This window comes from Mugil cephalus, chromosome 17 (assembly GCF_022458985.1).
Source record: "Mugil cephalus isolate CIBA_MC_2020 chromosome 17, CIBA_Mcephalus_1.1, whole genome shotgun sequence".
Lineage (NCBI taxonomy): Eukaryota > Metazoa > Chordata > Actinopteri > Mugiliformes > Mugilidae > Mugil > Mugil cephalus.
Genome location: NC_061786.1, coordinates 8,350,903 through 8,364,562, shown reverse-complemented (window position 1 = coordinate 8,364,562; position 13,660 = coordinate 8,350,903). Strand labels below are relative to the sequence as shown.

Here is a 13,660-nt window from a genome sequence, read left to right as displayed (position 1 = left end):
AGTCAAGGAGGGGCAAATGAGCACTGAAAGACATACAAGAATTTTTTTTATTTTTTATTTTTTGTCCATGTCTGTGTGTGTGTGTGTGTGTGTGTGTGTGTGTGCGTGTGTGTGCACTTGTGTGAATAACACACCACCGCCGGAACCCCATAGCCTGAATTCAACATCCCTCACCCTGAACAAGTGACAAAAAGATAACCACGTTTCACTTCATCGCTTCACGCCCTCCTTCTCTCTCACGCATTCTTTTTCTCATCCTGCTCTTCACCCCTTCTCCCCCGTTTCCTCACCTCGCACCCCCTGCTGCCCACCGCCACCACCACCCCCACCCCCACCCCGCCAGCTCTCACTCTGTCTTTCCACATGGCTGGCCATCCTCTCCCATGTCCCAGAGGATGGGAGGCTGTGTGCCAGCTTGGCAGGCTGTCAGGGGAACGCCGGAGAGCAGGGAACATGTAGTGACTGGAACGGGGGCAGCGGTGGGTTGGGGAAGGGGGGGTGGGGGGTGTTGGGGGGACTGCGTGGGGGCAGTGGGTTTATAAGCCCTGGCTCCTCACCTCACTGTAGCACTGGAAGAAGTGGCCTGGCTTATCAACGTTAGGCAAAATATACAAAAGGACTCCATTTTTTTTTTATTTTTTACCCATCACACACTAAAAACATCCCAGGTGGAAATAACAAGTCCCCGTGTCAATCACATAATCCGGCTCTGACATATAGTCAAGAAGCAACATGTCGCCTTTCATTGACCTGTAATTGCCACACGGGTCCTGGGGAAATCAGGGTTATTTTGAAAATGGCGCAGAGAGAGGCACGACTCCATTAAGTTCCGCCACAGTCCAAGCAGGAATCTCTGATGTGAACAAATACTTGTGCCTCAAGTCGTGGCCCTGGGTTGGAAACACGTAATTGTACTAGAAATGATATTACATCGATGCAGACGTGCCGCAGACGGTTTAGAGTCTAGAGGAAGGCAATAAACGGTTAAACGGTTTCATTATCAAGTCGATCACGCTCCGGCGCTTAATTTCAGGTTTGTGCGGAACCGGATCAACAGGGTGAACCGGAATGTGAAGAAGCAGAAATCACCGCAAGTTATAAAATGTTAAAATGCAGGCCGTGAAATACTAATGTTCATTTACAGTCGAGGAAGACAGCTGCGCAGTGTCAGCTGATGAAAAACAAGGTTCGCTTAATGATACAGAGAAAGGAAAGCACCCGGATCCAATGTTAATGCCACACACGTCGACATCAGTACCAAAGCTATGTATCACGCAAAGATCACACACACCTTCCTAATTTGTGCTCCACAGTTGTGACCATAAGAGAATGGACGTGGGCTTTCTCAGAGTGTCCTGTGGTGTCTCACATCTCCTGTGGTGATGTGGTTGTTAGTGGGGTCTTTGGATCGTATGAGCTGAGGGGAGGGGCCTCTGTATATCAGGCCAGGTGCTGTTTTATAATGTTTTTTGAGTTGTTCCTAAACTGTTTTTGTGTGCAGTTATTTATTCTCATGGAGCTTAATCGAGCTATGCTTGAAATTTGACTTTCTCACTGCGATCCTTGTCCCAGTGTACATGAAAATCAAACAGCTGACGAGCATTTCCTCCTCCTACACACTAGGTGGCGATATGTGTCTTTTCAGCCGATTAATACGGCCGCCTTTCCAGTTGACTGTCACATAATAAAAAACAACAAGATGGATAATAGTCCAGCTTTTTTAGTCCTGTACATAATTTGTGCAGCACTCATGGTGAAGATAAGATGCACGCTATCTCTCAGGGGTTCTTCTCTACAGACTCGGTTTACCTTCTTCTTCTGCGACCGTCTTTCTTGGATGTTTTTGTTGGGGTTATGGAGCACGCACACACGCGTTGTCTATTTTTTTTCATGTGAATGTAAATGTAATGTGTGTAAATATTTTTTAATGTTGTGGCTGATCAGCGTACATGTACATAGATGATCAACAATTAGAGGAATGCTAATGCTAACAAGCTTCACCTCTATGTAACATGAGCTTTAACGTGATGGTGATTATATGTAACAGCAGCAGGAGCAATACCGATATAGTACAATGGCTGTGGAACACAAGGCCTTCTCTATCTCCAACACATTACATTTTAAAAGACCCAAGGGGCACTGTGACTTGCATTTGTGATAAGCTACTAAAGCACATTTCCCTTTGGTCTCCCTTCAAAAATCCCGCCACATCACACAGCCGACTCGTCCCAAAACAACAACATGACACTTTGCCGACCCGCGCTCCCTCCCTCCTGACAGAGAGAGAGGGGAGGAAAGAAAAAAAAAAAAAAAGATGACAGCAGCTTTAGATCTGACATCAAACGCCGGCGAGAGAGTGAGAAAGAGAAGAGAGAGAGAGAGAGAGAGGAGAGAGAGGAGGGAAAAAAAAAAGCGGTTCCATCTCTGCCGTGACAGCTTGCTGGAAGAGCCTGGCAAACGCCGAGCAATTTCTCTCCCTCCTTCTCTCCCTCGCTCCCCTTCTATCTATCCATCTCTGCCTCTCCGTGTCTCTCTCTCTCATCAAAACTTGCCGCCGATTAGGATCTCGGCGAGCCGTGCGCTTTGGATGGGATGTGAAAACACACGGAGAACCCAAAGGGGTAAAACGCCAGGATTAAAGTGGTGAGGGAATATGGGGTGATAGTGATGGCGGTTCAAATAGATCGGCCCCCACGACTGCGGCGGCTCGGCGCCTCGTCTTGCTCCCTCGCTACGGATTCACACATTGATACATCAAGGCCATTTCTCATTATGGCACGAAGGGGGGGGGGGTGCTTTCATGATGTTGCTTTAGAGAGAAAGACAGAGAGGGGAGGGGGAGGGGGTGTAACGAGTGTGGGAGAATGAAAATGAAAGAAAAAAGGAGAAATGCCCAGATAAAGAGGAGTACATAGTATTAGTATGTTATGGAGGAAAAGAGGGGAAAGGAGGGAGTGTGTGTGTGTGTGTGTGTGTGTGTGTGTGTGTGTGTGTGAGAACTAATAGGAACCGGTGGTGGAGACGGAGGACGAGCAACGCACACGGACTGTGAAAGCACCCGTATATGGAGAACATTATGGCTTAATTGGAGTTCATACACTTAATTTAGCTTTTCCTGCAGTTTATTCCTCCACTCCTGGGGCCGTTCCAAAGTATCTGGTAAATTAAACTGCGCACACCTCAAGCAGTGCCAATATTTGCGACCATTTGCAAATGTCTATTTATTCTACTCTGGAAAAGCGCTGAGGAGCTGCAAGGAGAGGGATGACAGAGTGAGAAGGGATTAGTTTTAAAAAAAAATAAAATAATAATAATAATTTATAGATTGGTCTGGTCTCACCATTTCTTCTCAATTACTCCTGTAGTCAACCTGCTTAACGATTTTCAGCTCGCCCCAAATGCCAAGATGCAGTGTGCGCGGTTTTGTGTGTGTGTGTGTGTGTGTGTGTGGAGGGAGCGTCTGTGTCGGTGCATATGCTTTTCTGGACGTGTGGGTGTATGTGTGAGTGTGTACGGCGCTCAGACCACGGGATGATACACGTGGCCTTTTTGCCTTCGGCGCGAACGCCAGTCAAAACACAGACTCTGAGACGGACAACGTCACGCAAAGAGGGCGAGGGGGGGAAGCTGATTGGACGAAGCCGGAGAGAACAGGAAGTGGAGGAAGAAAGGAAGCCTAACACCGCGTGTCACTGTGGTCTGTTCCTGGACGGACGCAGCTGTCAATCACTCACCGGCAGACTGGAGGGGCGGTCCTGGGGGACGCCATCCTCGCTGTTGGGCTTCCCAGAATTCCCTGGGGCGGGTCCCCTGATGTTGAAGCTCTCCTGCTGGGCCTCCTGAAGAGAAAGAGAGAGAGCATGTAGTCAACACATGAGAAGCAATTTTTTTTTGTCTTTATATATAGTGGACGGCCGAGTCTCTGGACTTTAACCCCGCGGAGCTGGTTTGTGATGAACTGGAGTGAACGCTGAGTGAACCTGAGCAACCTACAATCCACACGTTTCTGGGAACAAAATGGGGAAGAACTCTCTGAAGAATATCTGATTTCCATTTTAGAAAGAAAGAATGCCACAAGTGTGTTCACATGTTAAATCAGACAAAGATGGTTACATTGATGAATCAAAAGTTTAGAACATATTTTGAGTTATTTATTGAATGCATGATTTTTTTTTTAAACTGCTTTCATTTCAGAGTAAAATGAGACATTAAACTTGACACATTACAAAGAATTAAACAAACAGTGTTGTAAAACTTTTGATTGGCAGTGTGTGTGTGTGCATACATGCAGAAGAGAAGGCGAGTGTGTCGATAACTGCTCTTTAGTGCAACTCAGGTTAAACATGAAACACCATCCACCTCCTTCACTTAGTATGAACGCGGCAAATTGCACCAACATTTCAGAGAACTAAAGGAGTAAAACAAAAGCGAGCTATCAATAATTTAATATACGTGCATTGACTGATGTAAACAGCACAGAAAATTACCACATTCAGTACAATGAAAGGTGTTGGGGCTAATTTCCAACTGTCTTGTTACAACACGCGGCATCTGCGAACAGGTGAAGGAGAATAATTTCATGGTTCAGCCGTAAATAGCACGCCTCCAGGACACGTTTGCAACACGGCTTTGATAAACACAATAATGCTCATGCACGCGCGCTCCCGCGTCCGCGAGGAAGCAGAAACGCAGCCGGTCGACGTATCTGCTCAGATAGCGGCGGCGGCATCGGCTCAGTCGCAGGCTATCCTTGAGCCGAAACCAGAGAGCACTTTTCGTGCAAGAGATTAATTGCGTCACAGATCAGGCATCTCCGGCAACACAACTCGCGCCGCGACGACAAGAGCCTAAAAGCGTCGGAGAGAGACGAGGGAGCGAACTGGGGCCGCTGAGAGAGCGTCTCAGGTTTGCGTGGGGCAGTAAAAAAACGAAACAAAACAACACACAAAAAAAAAAAGACTACCGGATTCCCAGTTAGATCGAGTCACAACACAAAGAGGCGCGTTGCGCGAGCAAACACGCAGACGCTGTTGGAGAACACGCGGGCTGACAAACATCCAAACAGGCACCCATCAGCACACCATACCCACCAATTCATTTCAACCAAATCCTGGCCTAACCACCCACTAATCCTCCAAACACACACACACACACGCCAGTGTACACACTCACAGTTCTATTGTTCAATCCAAGTCATTTTCTTTCCCTCTGTAATCACAAGCCTATCTAGTGTAAACCAATTTTCTCCCCATTGTCGGAGGTGTTGCCCTCTCCCTCTACCTCCCCCGGTATCTCCCCCCTCCTCCTCCCCCCCTCCCTCTTCTTTTCATTCACCGCGAAGGTCGTTCCTCCATCATGTTAAGCGTCGGCGGCACAATGGCAACTTGTTAAAGAGCTCTGAGTGGAAGGATTAGTGATAACTGATCAGCGAGACGCAGCGAGAGATCACACGCGAGTAGCTCGCGCGCGCAGGCAGACACAACAACGCGCGCGCGTGAAATCACACCCGCGCGTGCACATGCACGTGTCTTCAGGTTGGTACTTTCAAAATCCATTTTTCCCCGCAGTTTGATTTCTTATCTGTGGCGTGATTATACTGTAGTAGGTGGGCAATATTCCTGTCAGCTAGGTGATATAATTTTATAGCTGGAGATTATCCCGCACAGCGAGACACGTCTCACATGAAAACTGATCTATTATTAGAGCATTAACTGTGTAATAATTTGTGCATCCAGGGTGGGAGCGATGCAGGGACGATAAGGTACTTGTGTGGAGTTTTAGAAAATCTGAGATCAAGCTCATTTCCTAAGAAACATATGTGTCAGTTTGCACGGTGTTGTAATGGCTACACACACACACAGACACACACACAGACACAAGTCTTCCAGGTAATGTAATAACGTTAAATGCCTCACAGTAGTAGCTTCCAAATTTCAATTATTAGCCAATTAAATTACAGAAGGACTAATTAAAAACAATTAAATGAAACATTTTGAAATATCCTTAAGTTCAGGGAGGTGTCAGTGAAAGTGTTGTGTGTGTTCCATAATCATGGTGGATGCTGTTCTGTGCATTAAGTGTCGTCCCGTATGAACCGAACCTTCTCTTTATTTAATTTGCCACAATAATAACAGACAGGGAATACTTCAGCATTATAGGAAAGATAAGATTACGTCCCGCTCGCACACTTTTATATATCTATTAGACTTGTCAAAGTTAACAGGATAATAACATGTTAACGCACGGTCCTATTAACTCCTCTAATTTCTTGACGCCCAATTAATGCTCACGCATTCTGTGATCTGACCCTCGGCCCGACCCGTAGCTCGGTAAATGAGGGAGCGGCGCAGCAGTAATGAAGCAAACCTCCTCCAACAGAACGGGACAAAGGAGCCGGTGTTTTGAACGGCGAGTTTACCACCTGGCAGGCGCCAGGTTCTCTGAACAACAACGACGTTGGCCGCGTTCGCTGTTGATGTGAAATGAGTTGTCAAGGAATCGAGTCTCGAATTTAGGGCTGGGTTTGAAAAAAAAGAAAAAAAAAGAACGTATTTCCCCATTAAATTGATCTTCGCTTGAAAGATCTGGTGCCGATTCACAAAATTCTCGGATGAGTTTATTTTAATACATTTAATGCCGTTTCCTGCATCCTCTCATTAGAAATCTCTTCCCCCTCACTTGTGAGGGGGATCCAGAACCTGGCAGGCGTTCTCCAATATCCAAAACAATTGAGAAAGTCTCTTTCATAAGTTACTAAACGTGTTTGGAAACCGAAATATCTGTAAAAGAATATATATTGAATAAATCAAATCAATTCAGAGAATCAGTAGAATACAGCTGAGAACAGAGCCCTAATCCCCCTCGGTAGTTTTCAACATGAGCACTTAGTACGTTTGAGGTGATTGCTGAGAGTATTCTATTTGCCATTTTTTGGATCTTAGTAATAATAATAATAATAATAATTATAACATAAATTGCCATAATGTGAGCGTATTTAAAGCTTAAAAAACATCCCTTTAAGGTGTATATCGAGCAGATAAAAAATAATCAATTAATTCAAATATTGTTAATTGATTATTTATTAATTGATCATTAACACATTACGAGGCAGAGAGATTTAAAAAAAAGTTCCGACAATGGGGAGAAATTTTCCAAAATTTGTGATTATATTCCTCACTAGAAAATGCTCATAGTCATAGGAAGTCACATGCAGTTATCTGATAAATTAAGCTTATTGGGAAAATAAAAGAAACAGCTGCTAAGTCACTGGTGAATCCACTAATCTACTTTTTTCCATTCACTTGCCTTTAATGTTATTTCTCACAAGGCCCATGCACAAAAAAACTAAACACTGGAAATAATAATATTGTTTTTATCCGCGGAAGTCAAAGGATTCGAGGACACTCGCTGCTTCGAGGGAATTTCTCCAAGCTGGTACCTTTAATAACACTTGTGTTCGTTTTCATAGCACGCGCGCGCATTGTGAGAAATGTGTCCTCTTTTCTCGTAAAGATCTGAAACTTTGAGTCGGACTTATGTTAGAATAACACAGAAGTTTCATTTCAAATGGCAAAGCAAAACAAAAAAAAACGCTGGTAAATCCGAAGCGCTAATCGTGCCACGACAGCTCCCTTATTCCAATCATAGCTTAAAGCCCCAAAGCGAGCAACACCCCTCCAAACCACGTCGAAAAAAAAGCCAGAGGGGAAACCCTGTCACGCCCAGACGCGGTTCAGTCGCTGGATCACTTATCATCCCAGAGGTGGGTGTGTGCAGAGAGACACTTAACAACAGGACCACCGCAAAGAACAGAGAAGCTATTTTAAAAACAAAGCTAGTTGTCTTGTCAGGGCCTTGGGCAAGTCATGTGTTTGGGAATATGTGTGTGTGTGTGTGTGTGTGTGTGTGTGTGTGTGTGTGTGTGTGTGTGTGTGGAGGAAAGAAGGGGCGCTGGATGCACGCCAATCGTTGGGCTTCTATTACATGGTCTGGAGTGCTTTGTTTAACACAGAAACCCATTTTAGATGCAAATGCACCTCCGCAGGTAAATGAAGGCCTGGAGGAGGGGGAGGAGGAGGGAGGAGGGAGGAGGAGGAGGAGGGAAAAGAAGACGAAGAGGGGAGGGAATGTGTGTCGGCCTTCTGATAGGTGGACGCACACATGCACAGTGGAGACAGAAATTGCACACAGATGCACACGTAGTGAACTGAGAGGACAAGAGTAGCTGCTGACCCAAGTCCAATATTTACTCAGGCGTGAGTGTGTGTGTGTGTGTGTGTGTGTGTGTGTGTGTGTGCGTTTTAAGTGGGTCAAAGCGAGGTGAGCTTCATACTACTGTTTACACTCACGTTCTTACATCATTACTGTCAGCTGTTAAATGGACTTGGAGGGCGAGGGGGGAGAAACCAGGAAGAGGGAGAGGACACAAAGAGAGAGAAGTACAGAAGATGCGAAATAAACGGCGCTTTGAGGAAGAGAAAGGATGAAGAGAGCAGGTTGGGGGGGGGGAGAAAAAAGACTGGCAAAAAAGTGCGAACGAGGGAACATCAGAGGCAAATGAAGGAGTGCTGCGAGTGCATCCTTTCATTTGAGTTTTTTTTTCCAGTCCATTGTCTCAAAATCCCATTTCCCAGCTAATTTAGAAGCTTCTAAAATACACTCCACTCCATACCTTAAGCCTAAGGCCACAGCTAATCCTGTCTCCGCACGCGCACACACACACACACGCTCGCAGACACAGAGGCACGCTCATTCATCCTCCGTGCTTTTGAAAAGACTTCATCTTGGCATAGTAGAAACGAATGAAGGATATTGAAGGAAAGCGTTTGAAGTACATGAGGGAACGCAGGAATCAAACTGTGAGTTAAATGCTATTAGACAGCTGTGTGGAGAGGCAGTGTAATATTAGATTTGATTGAATAGATGACTGCTGAATGTGGTGTAATATATAGAGCCGGAGAGGCTTTATGCGCACGTAAATCAATATTGCAGCACCACCTTAATCCCAGCCACTCAGAAGCGGGAGTCGGCGTGCGAAATGTGTCGCCGTTGCACGCCGCCCGATTGTTTTGGAATATGAGACTCGCGTGTTCGAGTGGTCCGGCGTGTCATTTAATCTTCTGCACTGTGGCATCGCATTGTCTTCCTGCTGTATACTGTTTATGCCAGCAGGGAAATTCTCAGGGCAGACCGTGCCACGGAAAATTTTGTCCTTTAGCGGTCGGGGCCACAATGAGCAATCATGACATGCGGTGGATTTTACACTTTTTCTCTCGGCCTCCGGTTAATTTGAGAATGTTGTTCTGGGGCTTTTTGCTTGGTCGCACTCCGCACTTTTCCAACGTTCGAGCAGGGAGTCGGGAGAAACGCTGCCTCGCTTTGCTTGTACGTGTTTGATTGCCTGTCTTGGAGAAAGAAAAAAAGAAAGAAAAAAAAAAGAAAGAGAAAACAGAAGCAATGAAACTGGCACGACAGCAAGCAAGCACATTTGATGCCACCGCTTGACACTACAGAAAGTAGAATTCACAGCCATTAAGTTAAACTGATTTTGACTGACAGCTGTCTTGATTTCTGTTATTTTTAACACTGAGGAAAATACTTAAACTTTTTTTTTTTTTTTTTTTTTTACCATTTTTGTTTTGTTTAAACATGACTTGTGGAGTTTTTGCCGTGCAGCTCCCGTACAGGAACTTTCCTGCTCCATTCTGATTGTTTTGCTTTTCTTTATCAAGAGAATTCTCCGTCACAGGTGCTTTTTCTTCAACATCCACTTTCCCGTCACTTTCTTAGGACCCGTCCACATAGAAAATGTTTCACTGCTGATATATAATAGTTCTCTAGTGTAATATGTGGTCTGCAACCCCTAGAGGGTCCGTGGAGGTATTGCAGGGTGGTCGCAAATGTTTTGGTTTACTAGATATTTTTTTGTATATATTTGTCCTACAAACTTAAATTTCTTTAATAATTACACATTAACATGAATCAAACATATTTTAGCAAAGGGATAAATGGAGACAGAAGACGTTTCCGTTTCACACAGAGCGCCACACTAGACCTGTCAATCTAAGCCTCCCGTGCACAGTAGGACCCACCCCTATCGCTGCTGAGCCAATCACGAGGCGGCATATTACACTGACGCTGTCACATTCCAATTCAGCTGATTCAGATCCTAAAAAACGCCTGAAAAATGTTGCTGTAGTGGATGTGTCAGGCTCTGGTCGCCCTCTTGTATATTCTCCACCTCAAATGTTTTCGAGGGAAACAAACAAAACAAAAAAATCTCTACTTGAAAAGATGTCACCACTGTCACTGCCCCATCCGGCCATCAGACTGGTGAACAGGGTAGTAGGAACCAAAGTCATGGACGGTGTTTCTTAGTAATAAATGTCAAAAGCCCACCAGCTATAACAGCCTCTTCTTCATCTCTCTCTCTGTCCACATTATTTTTTCATCCTTCCTACTCTTCCCACATTTCTTTTGTTCTATCCATCAACTTCCTCCTGTTCCTATCCGCTCTCCCACTCCCCTCTGCGTCTCCGTCCGATTTCCAATTCTCACCCCTTCCTCCGCCCCGCCTCATCAATACACCCTCCGCTCCCGTCTCCCCCGGTCTCCGCTGCTCTTCTCATGACTAGCAAATGAATTAGTCATCCCCCCTCTGTTCCCCTGCACCATTGGCAGATGCACATCTCCACAAAATCTGACGGTAACGCCATTAATATTCATTAAAAATTAAGCTTAATTACGCGTCTTTAGGAGACAGGGCCGGGCTGCCGCAACACACACACTGCCTCGCCATAGACGCCACGGGCGGCGGTGCATTTGGACACCTCCTCTGACCACATTACACCAAGGACACTTGCGCACATTCAGAAGTACGGGGTCAGTCCACGCGACGAGACGCTGTAATGAAAAGGTCAAGCGGGGGTAAAAAGTAAAGCAGTTTGTTCCCACTGTACTTTCTTGAATGCCTTTATATGCCCCGCCAGTAATGACTATTGAGGGCAGTATATTTTAACTTTCATTAGGCTGAGCTGTTAACAAAGGACAGGCTGTTAAAAAACGAATGGTCTGAAGAAAGGAAAAAAAAAACACAACATAACAGTCGTACAAAAAGCTTCTACGCATCGGGGGGGGGGAGGGAGGGAGGGAGGTGGAGGGGCAGGACATCCATATTCAACACCCCGCGTTCACACGCGGTTCAGACTCGCACACACGCTCACACCAATCAGACTGACTGAACCATAATTGAAGCAACAATCAGCGGAGAGTGCGAACTACATGGTGCTCAGAAAAACGTGACAAATCAGTGTTTGGCTATATAGCCCTCTCCCCTTTCATGTTTTCCGCAGCTTTTCGTCCATTTCATACGACGTGTAAAACGCCGCCTTTCAGACGATTTCATATATGTCGCGAACGCGCAACAGGGCATTCCTGCTTCCTCCTCGCCATGTAAATGATGACCCTTTATTCCAGGAAACAACCTATTATTATCATCATCAGGAAAAGGTGACCATTAGAATGGAAATAACTGCAGGGACGAGCGCCGTATGTCGGTAAGCAGCGTATAAGCGCGCGTGTGTGTGTGTCCATGTGTATCCAGCCTATCTTAATAGGTCCATTTGTAGCGGGGCCTGTTCTAGTGGCGTGTCCTTCAGATTGGATTCTATCTCAGAAATCCCCCTGACCTTTAGCACAAAGAGACTACAAGAGAGGACCAGAGCTCCGACACAGGACACACACACTCGGCTTACACACACACACACACACACAGCCACAGTCTTGCCCATATAAAGAGAAAGACGCGCCGACACGGAAAGACACAAACGCGCACAACAAACACACCCGTGCGCGCAGCGGTATGTGCGCCGGCCTCCCCCCTTAGGGATGATGTGAGATGAAGCTAACAGCGTTAGCCGCAGATGCCGTTGCCAGGGCTTTCATTCTTATTTCTCTACCCGGCCTAATCAAATAAGAGCCCGTCTTTGTACCATCTTCACTTCACACACTCTTTGGAAGTCCCTGTCACCACCACCTCCAACCGCCCATTCACTTCAATTGCTTTGGCTCGCAGTTAAAGAGGACATCCACCCAAATCGGCGCACACCCACATGACTTTTGCTGAAGCACAGAAGAACGATAGCGGTGTGTTTGCGCGCTCGACTTTGACTGTGACATTATTTCTTTTCTTTTTTTCTTTTTTTAAGCGTGTGTGTTTTCTCTTTCTCTCTCTCTGTCTGTGAAGTCTGTATCCAGGAACAAATGTAGCGGCATTTCCTAACAAATGGCAGCTAAATGAGGCCCCTAGGGTGCTGTGCCGCTAACTACCGGCCCCCTTTTTTTTTTTTCTGAGCCATTATGATTGTCCTAACCGTTCCAAAAACACCTCTCCCGTTCTTGTTCATTTGCATTTGAATTGCAGCTCGGCTGTACAAAAACAAACATAAATCAAAAAAGGGAAAAAAGGGAGAAGGAAAAAAAAAAAAAAAAACAGTGGCGGATCTGGCCGAGCAATTAGCGAGTGTCAGTCAATGCGAGGGGGAAAAAACACACTAAATTAAAAACATTGTCTCAAACACATGCAGACGCACTATCACACACACTCATGTGTGGAAAAAAACAAACTGACATACTGTATACAGTTTATGCATATATATATTTTTTTATTTTTCAGTTTTATCATTTACTTTTTGCCTGAAAACTCATCAAGCTTAAGTGCTCGTCAGCGGCGGCCAATCAGAGCGCGGCAGGCCCAGGGTTGCCGTGGCGATACGCGGGGACATTTAGAGGACTCCGATAAACTCTGCCATTTAAAAGGTTATGACAATTAACGCGGCTCTCCGCAAATTACCACTGCCAGACCTTTACCCACGGACGTCTCTCTCTCCCTCTTATCACCTCGCGCCCAGCCTCCCTCTCTCCCTCTGCCTCCTCCTCTCTATCTCACCATATGCCCTCCATTTCCGCAGCCTATCCTCCCTCCCCCTTTCTGTCCACCCCCTTCCAGCCAGCAGCACTTTTATTATCCGGTTAATTAACAGAGTTCTTCACTTAATATTCAAATGGTGACCAATTAATGACATTGAACTTTGGGTGCCCAACCCACCTACCCATCCACACACACACACACACACACACACACACACCTTTGCTTCAACCCTCACCGCATCCTATTGACACTCCATCTTCACGCACACACTCGCCTTCGTGTCTCATTTCCTCCGTTTTGTCCCCACCATCACCAAGGTGAGCTCCTATTTCCGTGTGATTGAAAGTGTGTGTGTGTGTGTGTGTGTGTGTGTGTGTGTGTGTGTGTGTGTGTGTGTGTGTTGGGAGGGGGGGGGGGGCCGTGGTGGCTGAGGCAGCGGAGCAAGTATACAGCGAGGGGGTAATAAAGCCAGGGGGCCAGGCTGCAGAAAGGCACGATGGCCTTTTAATTAACCTGGTGTGATTAAAAGCGGGGGTGGCGGAGGGTGGGAAGGGCGGGAAGGGGGGGGGGGGGGCCCGCTGCTGCAGCCGGTTGGGTGCTGAGAGGTGACAGACAGGAAATAGGAAATGACAGACTCTAGGTAGCGAACACTGACGTGCCAGCATGTGGCCATTATATAGTTTCTATAGAGCTTTCACCAGGGGAAATATGATACCTAATTTCACACTTAAA

General features: G+C 46.1%; 1 protein-coding gene across 7 annotated transcripts in view; it reads right to left on the bottom strand.

Moving 5' to 3' along the window:
• Positions 1 to 13,660, bottom strand: part of LOC125023248 (AT-rich interactive domain-containing protein 1B-like) — a 207,662-nt gene that overhangs the window by 111,179 nt on the left and 82,823 nt on the right. For all 7 annotated transcript variants that reach the window (XM_047610395.1, XM_047610391.1, XM_047610390.1 and 4 more), the window contains one exon: positions 3,735 to 3,839. In XM_047610395.1, coding sequence (XP_047466351.1) covers positions 3,735 to 3,839 — 105 coding nt within the window. The remainder of the gene's footprint in view (positions 1 to 3,734; positions 3,840 to 13,660) is intronic.